This window comes from Rattus norvegicus, chromosome 18 (assembly GCF_036323735.1).
Source record: "Rattus norvegicus strain BN/NHsdMcwi chromosome 18, GRCr8, whole genome shotgun sequence".
In the NCBI taxonomy this organism is placed as follows: Eukaryota; Metazoa; Chordata; class Mammalia; order Rodentia; family Muridae; genus Rattus; species Rattus norvegicus.
The window spans coordinates 65497904-65517993 of NC_086036.1; the positions used below are offsets into that span (position 1 = coordinate 65497904).

Here is a 20090-nt window from a genome sequence, read left to right on the forward strand (position 1 = left end):
GTAACTAGATACATCTAAGACACTCGCAGTTCAAGCTAAGGTGCTCATGATGTTGGCAGTGGACATTTTTGTGATATACCAAGTTGAATGCAATAGAAAATATGGCGTCTGCTCAGTGAGTGCCAAGTGCATGAGATCTGCAGTTGTAAAAATAAAAGGAAGTATTAGAGCTAGAGGCTAGCAGCGCACACTGGCAAGGCTGTGTCCACGCTGTCTTTTTGTACATAGGTGACAATGTTCTGCCTTCTTATTGCCCTTGTATTTAGTCCTGGGTTATTTCCATCACTGTATCCCTTGGAACTCTTGGCAGATGACTTTGCCTCTCTGTCTGTCTGTCTATCTGTCTGTCTGTTGAGTCAATGAACAACTCTCTATGTACACTTGCTGCTTTTGTTTTGTTTGTTTTGTTTTGTTTTCTGCAACCTTGTTCTGGAAATCATGTTTCTTGTAGCAGCTCCCAAGAGCTCTACTGTCTAGGAACCTCCCTCCTGTGTCCTTTTCAAACAAAAGGGCTGCCAGACTCAGTAAAGCCTTTGGTGGGAGTGACATCATCAGTCACTTTAGAGAGTTCATGGCCATAAAAACTTACCTTTGCACTGCTTAAAGGGTCAAGACTAAAACAGGACTACATGATTCTGAATCTCAAAGATGCCACTTAATCGTCTGGGTCATAATTATGTCGTAACAATGACACTAAGCACTTCAGTTACTTAAACTCTCTATGCCTCACAGTCTTTATCTGTGAAACTGGAATGGGAATAAAACAATAGGCTAAGAGAGTGAAACAGAATTACATGCACAATTTGACTGGAGCCATGCCTGGCCTATCAAAAGTAACATGTCAACAGTGTGTATCATCATCAGTTGGCCCTGTCAGCTGTGACAAGAACTTGGATCCTCGCAGGCGTTGGAAATGGATCTCTTTGCAGTTGTGGAAAATTGTGTCAAGATGAGACACCATTATTAATTGCTTTCCTTTATTCCCCTCCGATAACCCATGCCTGTCTTATGGCTGGAGCGACTGTGAGATTTCAATAGCACGATATGTGCAGAGAGACTCTCAAATGTGTACATGACATCATAGCAGAGAAAACCTATTCAGTCTCTGCCATCCATTTTACTGCCTCGGGGCTTCAGTAGCACCAAATGGAAAATGCTCCGTGAAAGCTACGGACATTGTAAACATCTAAGGTGCAGTGTGACTACTCCATTAGCAGTAGCAATTCTGTCTAAAGTGTGCTTCTTTATTGAGGAAAACAGGGGTTTTGTTGCTGTTCGAGTGCCCGCACCCAGCTCCCAGCTCTAGTGCATCTCTACACATGTGGAAGGCTACCTCCAACTCATTTTAAATTAGAGTTTGGAAAGTGATTTGGAGATTTGGGAAAACATTCAAACATCTTCCATGGGAGAAAATGTGAGAGTGGTGGCCTTAGTTCTTTATTTGGAGAGAGAAGAACAAATATGACCAAGATACCTGGCCATAATGAATGCCAGCTTTGCTGCAGCTCCTGCTGGGCTTTGTGAGTGGAAGGACACACTTCAGCATCCATGTGGCTGTCATCTGTGTGGGCACAGAGCTCTGAGCAGGCTGGGCGCACTGGCTTGGAGAGCAGCACTACTTGGGTTCCTCCCTCTCTCCATTTGCCTTCTGCATTCTCTTGATCTCTCCTACTTGTCCTTTGATTGGCAAAGACACAGCAAGGAAGGGATAGAAATGCCCCTCCATCTCTTACTCTTTAACCCCAAAGTGAAAGTTTGCTTGGTGAGGGAAGAAAACTCAACTGGTTGAAATTAGCTTAAAGGATTTAGTTTCAGGTTCCATTACTCGTGAATGGATAATCAAGACTCAGCTGCTACTTGGAAGGGGGACATTGATATGTGACGTTTATGACAGGGTATGTGTGGATGTGTGCTTGTGGGAATTCACTTTAAAAATATTACCATGTTCGAAGAACTCCCTTGGAAAAATACATATGATTCTCTTTCTCTTATGTTTTGTGGTGCAATCTGATAGAATGGAAAGAGAATATTGTTCTGTTGGTAGCAATAAAATATAGAGTTATCACATACATTTGGTGAATTTTATATATGTTTGAGTAGTCATGGAATATTCTCTCATGACCTACCCACTCCCTCTTGAGACCCAGAATGGCAATAAAAATAGTTTGGGAAATAAAGAAAAATCTTCACTGTGAATCAGTTAAGAATACTTAGAACTATTTGATTAGTCCCTTTGAAAATGTCGAGGTCTTTAGTTAGAAATAGAATGGTTGCATCATCGTCATCATCATCTCATACCTGTGGGGGTTTCTTCGTGTGTAAGAAGTATGTGTCCACAGAGACTTGTAAACATTGGCGTTTGCATCTCCAAACGTAACTACTTCTGTGGTCACACTGCAGTGTGGTTCCTTAAAGCATCACTTGGATGTGGAGGAAGAGCCTCTTGTCTTCATCACTCGGGATTCCTTGCATTCACAGCACAGACTGAAAATGTATCCGTTGGAGGGGTACGCATCCTGGAGTTTGCTCTTGTCTCAGAGGATTTGAGCTCTTGTATGATTCCGTTTTAGGGAATGTGGCTGAGCTGTCATTCGAGTGTGTTAACTCTCACTACTATCCTACTGGCCGTTTGCTAGCATCAGGTCTGGATGCTCGAGTAGCCTGTAGAAGAGGCTGCTTCCTACGGGAGGAGTTGCTGCCTTACTGTGTGTACACCTGGAGAAATTGCCCAACTGCTGCCCATTTTGCAAAATGAGGTTGAACTCTTTAGAGCTTTGAAATCGCGAAGCCAGGAGAGGTGACAGAGGACAGGGGGTATAGAGGTGCCATGACAAGAGACAGCATGCGATCTGTAAAGAACTGATATGAAAGATTGTCCTAAGGGAACTTGCAGGTCATGAGCTTGATTCCCAACATAGGCAGAGATCTAGGCTCACAGCTACTCTTCCTTGTTGTACATTACATGGCCTAGTTTGCCGTATTTTAGCAGATGGCTATGAAAGGGAGGAGAAAGACTCCAATGTGTTTTCTTTTAAAAATAAAAAGGCACTGTTTGCAGCGCCCTGTTAGCTCATCAGATGGACAGTGAATGTGTACCAGTTGCACACTAGGATACCTAATGTTTGCTCTCCTACCAACTCACCAAAACAGCTCCTGCTTTCTGGGGGAAATGTGTCATAACTAAGCTGTTGTTGCTGAGGTAACTCTCCTTATAGGGGGAGGCAGTGTGCCCAGACACTCCTTATGGTTGTCTTGCCTCTACCTAACACTGTTTGGCATGATGGTAACCAGTGGCTGCCTACCGCTGTTGTGTATCTGAAACACGGCCAGTGTGACTGACAACTGCAAATTGTTTCGTTTTCATTAAGTTTAGTCAAAATAACCTTAGGTTCCTAGGGACAAACATATTGGCCAACACTTCTCGAGACACATTGTTGGAAGGCAACGAGGAAGCTTCTGACAAAGTGTAAATTCCGTGCATTTATGGAGTGCCTGTGATTTATTAGGAATTAGGATTGTTGGGACAGCACCCCCCCCCCCCACACACACAGTGAGAATTGCCCCATTTGACTAACTAGGAAACCAAGGCCACAAGAGACAAATCACTTTGTCATATTTTCTCAATGAATTGTAAGAGTGGAAATTTGAGCCCTGTGTGAGTCCAGTTCATAGCTGAGTAATTCCAGGACCTGCCAAGCCTGAACACATCTAGTGTCAAGGCTGGCTCCTCAAGTGTATCTTCCTCTTGTTTCTCTGTGCGTCAGCTAACGATTTCACTTTAACTTGGCCACATAGAACCTAGCATTGCCCACCTAATTCCTGTGAACATTGCCCACAGTCTTGCCCTTCAGGTGTTCTTTCTTCTGTCTGAAAGCTGTCTCCTTGAAAGAAGTATGGAAGGATTGAGGTTCTGCCTTCTTGCTGGGTGATGATCATCTGGGAGGCTTCAAAGGCCACGCCAAGGCCAACAGACCCCACAGCACATGCTAAACACTTCCTTGTGTGAATGTTGGGTTGTCACAGTTGAAGAGGACTGGGAGGTCTCCTGAGGTCTGAGCTCAGAGGAAGTGGAGTCGAGATGCCAAGCCAGCACATGGGCATCTGTTTCAATGTGGTAATTTCTGTTCATCGTGGATCGCACAGTAACTCTCACTAAGGATCTGAAATCATCATGCTGTTTCAGTTCCTGCCTCATGCAGTTTCGTCTATCACAATCCTCGTTGGAAATTACATAGTCCCGTTGTACTTGCAGAATCACGGATGGGTTGTAACATTCAGGACAGCATAGACCTTTTGTACAATATAGTGGCTACCATCCATTGCAGACGGTGACCACTAACCATCATGTTACATGGTCTGCAGCCGTTTTCTCTGGTCTTCTGAGTTATGCTCTCCCTTTCAGGAAGCAATTACTTATTATATGCATGGTTTCACAATAAGCATGCTTTACAATATGCAAATAAAACTGTTATAGAAAAAAAAGATTAATGAGATCCCACAAGACTCTCTGTAAACTGTCTCCAAAGTGGAGCTCATGTTGATAGTTAAGAATGTCTTGTCCTACACGAGGACAACAAAAACAGGTTCAGCAGGTTGTTTACATATTCATGTATACATATAGATATATGTGACAATAATCAAAGAAAGAGTCTATGAGTTTAGAGAAGGGGCTAGAGGGAGGGAAGGGAAAGAGGAAAATGATAGCGTTCTATTATACTATAAAATATATAAAAATAAATGAAATTTAAAACTAGAGAATACCTCATTTTTAAGAAGGAAGTTTTAATAGACTCTGGTGAACAGTTCTGCTCTCTTTGTCTTATCATACAGCACATTTTCAATGGACGAGCTCAAACCTTTCTAACTTACATTTGTACACTTAAGAAAACTGGTGCCAACTGGACCTGAACACAAGTGCTTGATTATCTTTTTTGCCTACTCACTGTGTGTCAGGGTCCATTCTAGTTACTTTACACACATGGTCCCATTCACTTCTCACTAATGTGCCCAGTAGGTCTCCTTGCTCCCATTTCACAGAGAGGAATCGGGAGACAAGAGGTTAAAAGTCAAATGATAGAACCCACAATCAGACCAGGCTCACATGGGCCAGTCCATTTCCCTCTCCACCTCCAGCTTTATGAACGAAGGGTATGGTTGACAGTACCGCCCTGCCTCACCATTATGAAAGGTAGAACTATATTGTGAACCACTACCACAGAAACCGTTCTACAAGAGGTCATGGACAAACTATAAGCCCTGTGCTGTTTAAATCTCCCAAAATGAAGCCCATAGGGCAAGAAGGGAAAGGCTGACGGGCCACACTCTCTCCACTTGGTTTGTGGGTGGGCACTCCTGTCTGATCTTTCTTTCTAATGGGCAGAAGAACTTAGACTATCATTTTCTTGATGGCTATGGAAAAGGTCATGGGGTGGCAGCTAATGCACCTTGTGGTCATTCTAAATCTACACTAGAAATTCCATCTGTAAAATGAAATTATTTGTAGACTCCCATCGATCTCTGGTTCAGTGTTATCGTTAAACTTCCGGTTCTATGATTTTACTTTAAATCCGGGATTGTGAGGCAAGATGGCGGTGTGGAACTTTTGTGTGAATATGTTATACTATATTTTCCATGAGGTCTCCACTCATCAAATAATTTGAGCGGAGGGCTGATGGCCTTTTAGCCACAGCCAACATTCCCCAATTCCAATTTGGCAATGCTTCATACTTCCTTCCTTCCTCTTGAAGGGACAATGAGAGTCCAGTATCCATTTTGATCTAAGTCGCCTTCCAGGAGGAGTAGGAGCTTTTGTTTCTCATGACATATTTCCCTTTGATTCCTTATTGAGGTCGCTTAAATAGATTACACTAAGTTTGGGAATTTTCCTTTCAAATTGGGCTGATTATTTTTAGGCTTATCCCCCGCCCCCATCTTGGTATTTGATATTTAAACAATTCTAGTTAGATAAGTGATCTTTCTATAAACCTAAAAAAATAATAATCTAATACAATAAAAACAAACATAGGAGTTCTTATTGAAATTAATATCATTTAAAAAAAATCTTATGGAAACTGCCCCATGGACCCCTCGAGGCTGGAAAACTGACAGAAGTGAACTAGGATCAGAGCGGCCGCCCACTGGCTGTCATTGTCATTAAACTCTGAAACACTGAAGGTAGTGTGGACGCTGTCACTGCTGTCGTTGCAAACATCACACAGCTCCACTGCCACTTTAAACGATTATGTATCAAAGGGTGTAAAACACAGACTAATAAGTAATTGTGTGGCTCGAACAGGTTCTGCATATTACGACAGCCACTTGAGCTTCCATTTTTGAATTTAATGAATGTTCAGACTGATGCCTTCCTAGTGCACGGGGGCTGACAAATGACCAAGTGGAAGAATGTGTCCCTGAGTTGTATACCACGCCTCAGATTTCACCCCCAGGACCACTATCAGTCAGCTATAAGCAAATAAACAGAATGTGGGAAGTCGAAGCAAAGAGAACCTCAACTTTTCAAAACCAGATCTGTGCGATATTAATTTATATAAACAAAAGTATAGATCATTTGCCTCATAAGGACATGAGGCGGGAAAATGCCATCTCTGAGGGGAAGCGAGTGATGTCATACCTTTGCTGTAAGTTGTGGGGTAAACACCATTGTATTTTAGAAGATACAGAGAAATTATCTTCAAAGAAATCATCAACGTGTGCTCTGTCTCTGGTTAACAGAAATTTGCAACATATATAAAGAATCTCCTCCTGGTGTGGGGGGGGGGTCACACCTCTAATCTTAGTACCTGGGAGGCAGATCTCTTTGCATCCAGCCTGATCTGTATAAGTCTCAGGACAGCGAGGGCTGCAAAGCAGAGAGACATTGCCTCAGAAATCCAAAGCAAAATGAGTCTCCAATTGGCTACAGCTTATCAGGATATCAGAAATTACACCTTGTAACGTGTGCTACAATCTTTACATCTTGCAAATATTCTGTCACAAGCAGGCAGTATTCGTGAATTTTCCACCAAAACAATGTTACCCTTAACTACTTTAAGTTATTCATAATTTTGAGTCAAAGTACATACCTAAATTCTTACATACCTAAATTTGATTACATTTTTTCTTGTCTTTTCCCAAAGATGTGAAACAGTTTCACCAAAATTTAAAGATAGAGAGAAAGAGAGATAGAGGGAGGGATGGAACAGAGAGAGAGAGAGAGAGAGAGAGAGAGAGAGAGAGAGAACATATTAATATGATCAAAAGGGATTGATATATAACTGTGCAACTGTGCATGTTTAAGTGTAATAGTGTTAGAGTAATTACTAGTATTAAGCTATAAATTGTCTTCAAGGAGTTGATTTTAGTTTTTAACACAGAGGTAGTTAAATAGCACGAAAATGCCATTGTTTTTCAGTAAACATGCATTGATTTCTAAAAAAAAAAAAAAAAAAAACATGGAAGACATAACTATGTGCAGTCAGCCTACATTAAGATCAGTGGCCCAGCCGTGGCATGTCCACTCTGTCACTTGAAGGAGGTGACTCAATGACCACTTTGTGCTTTTGGTGGGAGGAACCTTTTTATCACCCATTTAGTCCCCCTTTGGGCTCTTTCCGAATCGTAGCGCACCACCTGCTTGTTGTGCAGTTCCCAGGAAGGACCCAGGCTGGATCCCGCCCTGCCTTTCACTTTTTGCTTCTTCAGTAATGATGTGGCCCCTCCCCCGTCCCTACTTACAAACCCGCTAGAAATAGAAATAAATTACCATGCATCCATGTAAGTAATAGCGAAAATTACAAAATGGAGAGCCATGAAAAAAAACGGTACTTCAGTCCCTCCATGACTTAGGGGAGAGCATCCTTGCTGTCCACAGCACATGGCTCTTTTTAGCTTGGCATGTTTGGTTTCATGCCCAGGACCTCCAGACTTCGAAGGGCATGTGGAGCATTTATTTGATGTATGGATGCAGAGGCACACATCCCACATCTGTCTCCGTGGACCGACCCTTTGTGAAATCCTAACCCTGGTATTAACGCTTACAACGTTATGAGTCACGGTTCTTCTGAGAGAATTATATAATTTTCAGGGTGTTTGTTTGGTATACGTGGCAAAAATGAAGCTTTCTTTTCCTCTCTTTCTTTTTTCTCTCTCTCATTTTTTTGTAATCCTGCCGCTGCCTTTTTGTTAGTGAATTTCTTCTCTCTCTGTGACCTGTGAATATCAGTGTAGGCTCACTGCCAAGTTTGTGAACCGCTGCCTGCCTCAAAATGGAGGCAGGAAGGTATCCATTTTCATCAAGAGGATGAGCCGTTCAGTCTTTCCGACCATCTGGAGAGAGGAACTTTTAGAGCAAAAGAAAATGGGAATTAAAAAAGGAAAGGAAAAAAAGATTATATTTAGCAGAAAAGGCGAGGGAGAGAACCAATTAAAGTGAAGCTATACCTGATGAATTTATGCTTCTCTGCGATGCTGTCCTGCTTCAGGGAAACACAAACAAGCAAACACAGCGGCTATTTTTAAAAAGGGAACCGCTTCTCCAGGCCCCGTGAGGATCAGCAAACGAATGTTAAGTAAATTAGGGGTTTGGCACACTTTAAAGTTTATTGTACACAGAAATATAATAAGCACTTTGAGAGAGACAAGCCCCTCTTCCTGCGTACACACTGACTGTTGGTGGTCTTGTGCTGATCTGGGCACTTAATGGCCTTCTTCCTGTATCTCTGCTGACACTGTATGGATTAATAGTCCGAGATATATATGTACTTATCACTCATTCTTGATTCATGAGCTCTCTCTCTCTATCTCTATCTCTCTCTCATTCCTCCTTCTGCCTCCCTTCTCCCTACCTCCTACATCACAAGTGAAGTTTTTAATTGAAAGGTAGAGGTTTGGTCTGTCTTTAGTGAGAGACTGCTTACATAGCTCTGTTCTACCCCTAACATGCTCACAGGCCATCTGTGTTTAAAAAAGAAAGGAATCTGTGGATGGCGGCCACTCCGTGGCCTGCAGAGTGTATTTACCACTAAGACGTGGTTTGCAGTGTTCTCGCCCAGACTGGAAAATCTCATTCCTGATTATTTTATGTTGATACAAATACACAGCCCCCCCCCCCCCGCTGTATTCAAAGGGGGCAGTGTTTCTAGGGTTGGATCAGGTTTAGACTCTCACAGCATCCAAATTTAGCATTTTGTGCCAGCTTCTGACCAAATCATGGATGTAGAGATGCTTTGATCAACGCTGAAAGCAGATTTCATGTGGTTCTCCTTCCCCAGGTCTACGCTCCTTCAGCCAGCACTGCCGACTACAACAGGGACTCACCAGGCTATTCTTCCTCCAAGCCAGCAGCCAGCACTTTCTCCAGCTCCTTCTTCATGCAAGGTAAGGCACTTCTTTGCCTGCCGGGAAGTCCACAGGCCATTTAGTGTTATATACGGGGCAAAGAAATGGGGTCATAGGCAAGAGTAGAGGGGAGTAGAAGTGTTTCCCTTGGAATTGAGTTTCTTACGGAATTAGGTAAATCTTAGCCAAGGCCTTTTTTTTTCCTCTTCCGTTAAAGCCCTTTGACCTGTGATGGGTTAAGATTAAATTGCTTCACATAAAAGGAAAGTCTTGTTGGTCTTCCAAAATCGTTGGTCTTCGATCTCTCTGCCATCTCCCAAGCATGTGCATGCTCAGACACATTTCATTCAGCTCAGGGTGTGTTTTGAAGATCTTGTACTTTGTCAAGAGGAAAGAGTTGCCCCTTGGGTCTTGCCATCTATACAGTTTTGACCCACTTAGTAATGGATAAGTGAGAACCAGGGTTCCATTTCGGACCAAGTGACCCACTGAACCATGGGAAAATAGCACAGTGAAAGTTGTGCCGGCACTTACAAATTGACTTAAGGTAAAAGAAAACTTTGAAGGGAGTAAGTACAAGGAATACATGGTGGGGATGTTAGCTTTGTGGTAGACAGTGACTGTGTGTTCTCTTTATTTATCCATTGTTCTTAGTCAAAAACAGATGGTTCTCTGTCCCTAGAGCTTGTGCTGTTGCCACTGGTCATTTAGCCCCTTTCTACTGATTGGAAAAGGCCAGGATCATAAAAATAACACCAGCTACTTCACTAATGGCCCTTTCTGAAGAAGGAGCTGTGTATTCCATCCATGCCATGCCTAGTATACTTACTTCCGGCTGGAATGGTCTTAGTCCTAAGATACCTTGAGCTTAGAGGTAGGATTTCCCAAGAACTCCTGTACATACACCACTCTTAAACTGCCTAGATGCACATACCCTTGCATACTTGGGTATGCAAAGGAACACTACTGTAAGGATGGTCACTAGGGCAAGGACACGGTTGGGGCAGCAATGCCAAGGGAGCTGCCTGGCGTCTAACTGAGATCGCAGAGGCTATACTCAAGACCACTGCAGAGAGAGGAGGATCGCCCTTCCCTCCTGCGTCAGCTCATTTAAAGGGCTGGTTCACATGTGAAGTTCCACCGAAAGTCTATTAAAACTGAACTGAATGGGTCCCTCGGGATTGGGAAGAATTTGTTCCACACGTCACTGAGCTCATGGTCACAGGCCTCCTCTGTCTTTGTGACCTGACCTAGGTGTCACTCTCAAAGGGGCACAGTGGCTAGTCACTTGGGTACATTCTGTGCCATAACATTGGGACTCATTGCCTTTGGCTATAAACAGTGGGAGAAGCTGCCCTCCAGAGGCTTACTGATGCTGCCAACTCAAGGATTCATTATGTCAAAATTCAGGTTTTCGTTAAAAAGATGGACAGAAGAATAAAATCCCTCTGTGTGTCTGAGAAACTTGTTGTCTTGAACTGTGTGCATAGCAAAAAGGCCAGGTAAATTAAAACAGTAGGTGCTTTTCCATAGCTCACCCCTTAAACTATGGGGACCAGATTTGTTTTTTCTGCATATGAATACTCAAAAAAAAAAAAACCCTTCAGTTGACATTTATGATGAGCACAATTAATTTACGCACATCTAATTCTATTCTTTCAAAACAACATTATGCCAAGATCATGGGATGTGATAAATATTAATTTACTCTGAAAAGCATAATTTATGTAAAACACATATTTTTATAAGTCTGCGAGGAGTAGAATATGCTGTGTTAACAATCCAAAGTCTACTGCCACCCCATGCTTGGAGTTGTCAGAATATTTCAGGAAAACACTTACTCAGTGATCAACTTTCTCGATTTATTTGTCAAATACATACTCTACTCAAAGTGTGAGTGAGTCTCAAACTAAATATTTAAATTTAAGGTGACATTTAAACTTCTGTATCCCATAGTAAATCTAAATCTAAAGTATATGGGATGTTAACTTTGGGTTGGGAGCAATGGCTGGTTGTGGTGGTAATAGTGATGGTGGTGGTGAGGTGCTAACTGTAGTAAGATGGAGATCCTTAATGTGCATGCAGAGTCCAGGTGTCTCCCTCCTAGGAAGGTAGGGACAGGTAGATCCCTACAGCTTCCTGGCCCTCAGCCTACCCAGACCACAAAGTGCTAGGGGCCATGAGAGATGTTGTCTCAGAAGAATGATTTCTGGCCTTCAAGTGCATGAACACACTCTTGTGCTCAAACACACGCTCAAACACACACACACACACACACACACACACACACACACACACACACACACACACACCAAGACCAATTCACTTTTTAAAAACACTAAGTTCCCACGTGGTGAGAGCAGGTCGAAGCAGTGACCTGATGATTCTCTCTCATGCACATCAGTTCCTTCTGTGCAATGCAAGGCAGTCATGGTAGGGCTTAGAAGAACATGTAGTAGTACAGAGGGGTAGCGAGAGTACCAGCAAGCATAGTCTAATGGTCTCTTACATTGTATCTGTCCGTCCTTTGGTTATAAGTCTTCAGTTGTCAACATTACAGACATGACCATACGTACATGGTTCTTAGCATTGGAAATTCACAACTTCTTCCTTTGTTTCTTCTCTTTCAGGCTGGTTCTGAAATTGTAACTTTAAAATTTAAAAATTCAGTGTGGGATTTGGGGCAGGGGTCGAGGGGGTATTGGGGAGAAAACAGCTCCGTGAAATAAAATATCAGATAAAATTTGTCTGATGTACATACTTGTTACTGTGAAAATAAGCTTGTTTTCCATGATGAATGCCTGCATACTTTCAACATCAAACTCTAATACTCAATTTTGTTCAATAACTAAGAGAGGGGAAAGTCAGTGAATTAATCAGTAGTGGTTCAGACTGTCTCTAGCCCTTAGGTATCTTTGAGAAATCAAAATTAAACAATCACAAACTATAACTTCAGCACCAGGGAGTGAAAGAAATTTTTCTGCTGTTAATATGAAGTTACTTCCACACTAAAAGAGACTTTAAAACAATGTATCTCTAAGGCTTATTTTCAAACTCTTGACCTCATATATTTATGAAATCCAGAGACTGTTACCCTATATTATGATATCTCTCTTAGGACATGCATGTGTATCTCACATTGTTCAAGAGCGTTTAAGAGTTGTATGTCACACATACTACATTAAAAAATGACCTAGGATAGAAATATTGAAAATCCTCTTCCCCATTTACCATAAGATAATCCCAACATTAATTCTCTGTATTGTCCATGGCACGGAAATGAAGTCCAACTGTCTGAATGTGGGCTGTTCTTTTTCAGTAGTCATTAGAGTGTAGGTTCTTAAAACTTGCACCCATGCCAGCTCTGTGAGGTCCCAACCGTTTTATTTTCACCCCAAAGTTTAAAAAAGGCTTTAACTTTTCAGGTTACTTTCATAAAAGTAGGGGTTGGGTAGAAAGAACTGTTTCTTTCGGCGTGAACTACCTCACTCCCTTGACACAGTTCTGCAGAGAAGCATGTTCTGTTCTTCTCCAGTCGATTTTTTAAAAAAATATTTTATCTTCCTTCTTTTACAAAGAACACAAACGTAAACGTTTCTATTTGTTTGACAATATGAAAAGCCACTTGGGAAGAAGTAGTGATGACTGTCGTGTGATGTAATCAGCTAAGCAACACAAAGTTGAATACACAACGGGAGGTCATTTTCAAGTGTATGAAGAAACCCTATTCTAAAAGGCAAGGCTGACTGCCTCAGAGAAGTCACGGTTTTCTTTGTCCTTTACAGATGGCCATCACAGCAGTGACCCTTGGAGCTCCTCCAGTGGAATGAATCAGCCCGGCTATGGAGGGATGCTAGGCAACTCTCATATCCCACAGTCTAGCAGCTACTGTAGCCTGCATCCACATGAACGTCTGGTAAGGAAGGCTCACGGGCATGGGGAGAGCACTGTGAGCTAGTTTATGAGTTTCATCTCTGTGTGTACCGCGGGCTCTGCAAAAGAAGGCAAAAATAGCTCTCTCCTATTATTCTTCGGGTTTTATTGTTCTTGTGATCAAAGGCTCAACAGAAGCAGATCACCTCTGTAAACCTTCCAGAGCTTCTCTGCCATTGTCCCTTTGTTTATTGTGTTTTGTTCTGTTTTCTTTATGGTGATGTCAGCTTCCTTCGGTTCATAAACACAGAGGATTCGAGTTGCAGGGCCTTAGCAATGGCAGTGCCTTGTCCTTTTTGACTGTCTGTAATTCTGGAGAATGAACGCTACGCTGAGGGAAGAGTGAGGAGGATTTGACATGACAGGGATTTCCATGCCAGTTCTGACCTATTGTGACCTATAGGAAAAGTTTATGTTTTCTTTCTAGCCTTGGGAATAGCAAACTGTGGGATGTCTACATCCGTTGGACCTTATTATTTTAATTCCATACACATGCCACTTGGGTTCTGCTTTGCTGGACACCCCAGTGAAAGCTGCTGCGTTGTGTAATATTAAGTCTTTTCTTAGTAAGGCTTTTCCACTCTGCCCATGGCTTCTACAACTGACCTTCATTTGTTTCCTTGTCCTAGAGGAATCAGCCATCTGACTCTCTCTAGGCTTAAGAACTACCACAGCCAAGAAACAACTTATTTAGTTAAATCTATCATTGAGTAAATAAAATCTCTAGATCATGAGTTGGGTATGGGATGCAGGTCACGTGAGACTTGAATTCATTATTCAATAACATGTAATTAAAATGGTATGGCCCTTAGGCTGGGAAGATGACTCCATAGGCAAGAGTTCTTGTAAACATGTAGACCTAAGTTCAAATCCCCAGTACCCATGTAAATAGTTGGGCATGACTGGGTATGTCTATAAACCCAGTATTGGAGAAGAAGATGGGGAAGGGAGACAGAAAGATCCCAACTGCTTGCTGGCCAGCCACTCAGGTCAAAAGCAAAGCCTGTGGTCAGTGAGAAATCCTGTCTTAAGGCACTGAGGCAAAGAGCAATGAAGACATCCATCCAAAATCCTGCTCTGGCCTCTTCATATGCACACACAGTTGCATGTATCTACATGCCCACATGCACGTGCTACACACACACACACACACACACACACACACACACACACACACACACATACACACACACATTCAAACCCCACAAATGTGAAGGAAAATCTATGGTCTATGAATGTGACTTCATCTCTTCTTGAAGTTTTTTTTTCTCTTGTTTTCACATCTATTACTTTTTCTCTGTCCTGATCAGGGAAAACATTTCTGGATTCCTCTAGTCTCTCCTCTCCTTTGTTCAGTCACTGGATATATAGAAGAAAAGAAAGCTTCATATTCTTCCCGATGGCCAAAAGTTTCCAGACGTAGAAATTCTGGTACTTGGAAAATGCATGCTTAGTTGGTCCTAGACCACAAGACACAACGTGGTCATCACTCCGCCTTTGTTTTCCCGGGGAGCATGTGGTAGTAATGGGAGTGACCGGTTTCTTATCTCTCCTGTGTTCAGATGTATAAATCACAAACATCTCAAATGTTAGCACATTTTCACTAAACAGCAAATAACGGAGCTTCAGATTGCCTCTTCTCCCACCCCCCACATGGAGGCATTCAAGGTAGAGTGTAGGGAGAGACCAACTGTAGTTAGAATATCACTCAGTAACATGTTTGCTTATCCATCATCATCCTGACTTTGCCTAGGACTCATAATCAAAACTGGGGAAGTTGTGGATGCAAATTAAAGTTTGGAGTGACAGATCAAATGTTAGAATTTCGGTCTGTTGAAGATTTGTCTACGTGCTATTTTCCTTCCCCCCTACATCACTTCACTTTTAATCATATTTTATAATTTTGCATTATGATATAATTTGATCCCACTAGAGTTCACTGCATGTGGAGGGAGCCCTTGCATGACGCTTAGATGCACAAAAGGCATGATTTCAAGTCAGAAATGAGGCACATTTTAGAAAAAGTTTGAATGAATCAACACAGCGTCGTTGTTGAAACAGAAAGGTCACTTTAAAGCAGTGCCTCCATAGATCACATGAGAAGACGCAGTGGTAAAGCCATGTGTTCATCACAGAGCTCAAGTTCCCGTTCTTAATTTGACCAGTTAGCAAATTTCAGAGAGTAAGATTCTTACTCTAAAGGGTAAATGAATAAGGTCTCTGGTAATGTATCCTAATGAGTTTTCCCACTGAGAGTGAAACTATTGAATTATTACATCTAGTTATCATTGTAATTTCAGTATTTAGCCATATGACAATCTCTCACTGAAGTGACTTTGAAGACTCTGACACTGATTGGGAATAATTTGAATATCCAACAGCAGTCAGCATCTTTTATCTTGAAAATAGTGATGTTTCCCCTCAGCCCCATTCTGTAGCGTTTGGCTAACCGCATGCTAACTGGGGCTAGCTTAGAAGGACGAGAGACTTCCCTTACTGTCTTGGATATAATTTGACCACCACTACTCTTATCTCTGAAGGTGAAACATTTTGGAAACAGGGTGAATGTCATTGTTTTCGACCATGTTTTAGTAGACTCTGTAATGAGGAAGTTTCAGTTCCACACATCTCACCCCCAACTGTTGTTACCAGGTTTAAGTCTTTAAAACACCTTTACAGTTTTGGCTTTTACAACTGAATTCCATAGGTCATCACTGCTTGTTGAACACACACACACACAGACACACACACACACACACACACACACACACACACACACACACACACACGTGCACACACATGGGCGGGGGTTACCTACTCCCAATGAATGGACTTTGTGGTTAAGCCAAGCAATGGGTCTTTGTAGAAAGTTTAAATTTGGGGAGACTTGGCCAAGACATTTGACAAAGAAGGTTAGAGGCCTCACTGCCTGACGGAACTGCTTCAGTGCTGCATGGTGTAGCGTTCTAAGACATCTGAATTCTTAGCATAATGGAAGTTAGTTTGCCTTCTATTTCTATACATCAGTACTTTACAAACTGGGCTTAAGGCTGCCCTCAGGAACCACTGGACAACGTTTAGAGACGTATTTGTGGTCACAGATGGGATACAGATGCTACTGGTGTCCAGGGAGTAGAGGCAAGAGATGCTAATAACCATCTACACAAGAAAGCTCTACGGCAATGAAATATCTGTCACAAAGGCCACGAGTGGCAAGACCGTGAAACACTACCTTGGCCTATAGCGCCATTTCCTTCTTAGTGTATACTTATAATTCTTAGGTTTGCGAATCTTCAAATCACCAACCAATAACAAACATCACCCATGTGAATGTTTGTAACGCTTGCATGGCTCTCAGTTGGGTAGCAGAAGTTTAGAGGCAAACTTGAAGAGGGTGGACATGGAAGGTCATGGCACTTGAACGGATCACATCCCCCTTCACACCTTTAGAGCAAGCAGGATGGACAGTGTGGCAGCTGGAGAACCATGGAGATGTTGATTTTTAAACCTTCCCAGGGACACTGTTGGCCATTACTGATGTTCTCCGTGCTGTGTTTATGACCTTTCCAATAGCATTAGTGTTCAAGGTAGTCCTCACTGAAAAGTAGTCCAGCCGTAAATCTGATTCATTTGTTTCGGCCTCTAATTTTCAATGTGTCTCTGAGAATAGCTAATTTTGTATGGATTGCATCGCTTTCCCCATTCAACTCTGGGGATTGCTTTTCTTACTTCATATTCTTGGCTCTAAAGTTAGATGAGTCCAAAGAGTCTCTGTGATGGTTTTCCTTTTTCCGTTTTGCATCTTCTAATTATTGTAATTAATCAAATATTTCTCATTATTGTATTTCTCTCTGATTCTGTTTTTTTCCCACATGGTTCTTTTTTCTCTATATTCCTATCATAACCTTTTATCTCAGAAGCAGAACTAGCTATGCCTCAACTCTTCTAAGTATGGTTTTCCAAGTCTTATATCTTATCTTGTGTGTGTGTGTGTGTGTGTGTGTGTGTGTGTGTGTGTGTGTGTGTGTGTATGTATTTGTACTATAGAGAAGCCCCACTCTGTTATTCCTTAGAGAACATTGTATGGGTGACTTGGGAGACTCAAGTCCCCAGTGTAAATGGATTTTCACCAGTGGCCCAAGGGAAAATTACCTCTGTCTTTACATTGGCATATTCTAAGCTTAACTATCTTATGGTACATGGGGGAGATGTTTTGAAGACATTCGTGTGTTAGATGCTCCTCTTTATAAAATGTAGATGCATGACCTAGACTGTTTGGTAGTCCCTCAGCTAAGTCATACTTCGGTCCATGAGTATGGGCTGTCATGGTATGTTTACTGCTTAGCACGGGGAGGTATGAACACCATTCCCTCCCCTTCAGGGAGTTTACAGCGTTATGGGAATGGACTTGGACAACAGGCAGTGACTGACCCCGAAATGAGTGTGAGGTGGTAGGGTAGAGAGCAGATATAATTGGGTTGAGCCCATCACAGAAGAATGGCAAGCAAAGAGGGGACCGTCCAGGAAGAGGGGGAAGTAAGCAGCTTGGTCGGCCAGCACGGAGACACCACGTTCCTTCCTTGTTAACAAACGCCATGGTGTTAGTGCTTCCCAGTGTCTGCAGTATCTGACAGCTCCTCTTTAAAACACATTAAAAAGCATCTCTAGGCATGAGGTAACAATGATCCATCACCCAGTCTCCTTTTAAATTAAGTAATTAAATGCGTCTCCAGTAATGATAGAATAAAAATTGTAACTATTAATTTATCACCTGCCACAGAAACCTTATCTTTACCTATTTTCTTTAACATTGACAGCGCATCCAAATGCTTCTGAAAACAAAACCGAGAGCAAGTTTCAACAACTGGCTTTTCTACTTGATCGCTTGGTTTGGGTTTTACGAAAGAAATAGTTTGAGGTGTCCTTTTAAATCCATGTGTCCCTTTAGTCATCCTCTCCCCATGAGATGGGTACAGGACAACTAATGTGCCACCTTCAGTCATTTGAACAACTGGTGTAGGATTGAATTTGAAGCTAAGCCTTAAGACCAGCAACATTTAACAATGGTCTTCCTTCCCAGTCAGCTAAATGGTATGTGCAGTATGCAAAGGAGGGACTCATAGCGAAGCAAAGCATGATCAAGTCTTTGGATCCCCAGTCAGTTCAGTGGGGCCACTAATGTAAGCTTTCTCACACTCAGGCTTTAGAGAGATTTAGCTTTTAACTTTTTTTAAAAGTTTTCTGTTTCTCATCTTGTTCTTGATGCTGAGATTCGTTGAGCAAGGTGATCCAACTGGGGAGGAAGAAGGTCCCTGTCACTTTGCCATGTAGTGACTGGTGGCCTGGGTCCAGTGTAACACAAGCCCCAGAGATCTGCATGTTATGTTCATTATAATGTGCAATCTTTTTCAGGTGTTTAATAGGCCACAGGGGGAAAAAATAATACAAGTAGCTGAGTCTGTTTCTGAAGTCTGTGAGATGATTTTGGTTTTTTCAGCCCATGATTTGTAGACGTGGGGATTTTGATCTTTCCTTGGTGTCCTGGGTTGCGATGATATCCCTTGACATTTGATACAACCACAGATCAACTCCAGGTCTATGTGTATTTGGTCGTTTAGAAAATGAAAGCTGTCAGATAAAACAGGATGTTTGCTTGACCGTTTTGAAATTCTGAAAGCATCTCCCTTGCGATATTGTGAGTCTAACATAACTGAATGTGGCCTCCTTTCTTCCCCGGCCACAGAGCTATCCATCGCACTCCTCGGCAGACATCAACTCCAGTCTTCCTCCGATGTCCACGTTCCATCGAAGTGGCACAAACCATTACAGCACCTCTTCCTGCACACCTCCTGCCAACGGAACAGACAGTATAATGGGTGAGTAGTGCACATGCCAACCCAGAAGCCAGTGTTCCATGGTGCAGTTTAATAATGAAGGCCCTGTCTCTTCTCATAATGGAATTATAGGCAGGCAATAAGTTTTTGCCACATCACTGAGTGAACAGATGAACGTATTGAATAGGGAGACTCAGTGGCTTGCCACTTTTTTTAGTGACAAGAAACCGAAATTTGACTTGGTTGTCCGCTATGAGTCACTAAATGAGAGTTCAAGTAGACCCAGACTCTCTTGTATCTCGCATTCTGAAACATCAGGCAAGCAAAGTTTTCTTAAAACTATTCATAGAAGACCAATGAGATATGGGTTCTGTTTCTCCTTAATACCAGTATTTGTCCATCACGTTCCAGAGATTGACCATCATGCTAGGTTTCTAACCATGCTGTGTCCCTGCCTTCCAAAGACTTGTTTATATGAAAATTTCAACTAACAGTCACTTTAATAGCTACAAGAATTGAACCTTCAGAGATTGTAGAATTATGGAATCCTCGAAGAGAAACAGCCCTCGTTCACGTAGGGAAGATGTCTGGCTAACAGTGAGCCCAAAATTACTTCCTGCGGGCTTTGTAATAAGTTTAGGCTCAGGAAGATTGTTGCTGCCAAGTGTATCATCCGCTCACGTCCTCTGATGTCTGTGGTGATCTGTTAGTACAGCTGGATCTCTGCCAGTTATGTTATCCTGAGGGAAGAGCTAGTCAGGGCATTTAGCTATCCCTCAAGGGAAGATACTGGTTGGTTGGGAGGCAGCCTTGACCAGCTTTTCATTCTGTTGTACAGCATACCTAGGTGCTCCAGGGTCGTCACAGAACCCAAGACTTTGCTGGTCACAGCCTACTCTACTTTAAGGCTCGCTCGTCAAGTGCTTTGGATAGTTTTCTTGCGGCTGTGACAAAATACCTGGAAGAAGCCACTTGTAGAAAGGACAG

General features: G+C 42.3%; 1 protein-coding gene across 37 annotated transcripts in view; it reads left to right on the forward strand.

The window, feature by feature from the left end:
- The window catches only part of Tcf4 (transcription factor 4), a 346347-nt gene that overhangs the window by 281064 nt on the left and 45193 nt on the right, over window positions 1-20090 (forward strand). For all 37 annotated transcript variants that reach the window (XM_063277625.1, XM_063277624.1, XM_039097159.2 and 34 more), the window contains 3 exons: window positions 9270-9375; window positions 13122-13252; window positions 19013-19145. In XM_063277625.1, coding sequence (XP_063133695.1) covers window positions 9270-9375; window positions 13122-13252; window positions 19013-19145 — 370 coding nt within the window. The remainder of the gene's footprint in view (window positions 1-9269; window positions 9376-13121; window positions 13253-19012; window positions 19146-20090) is intronic.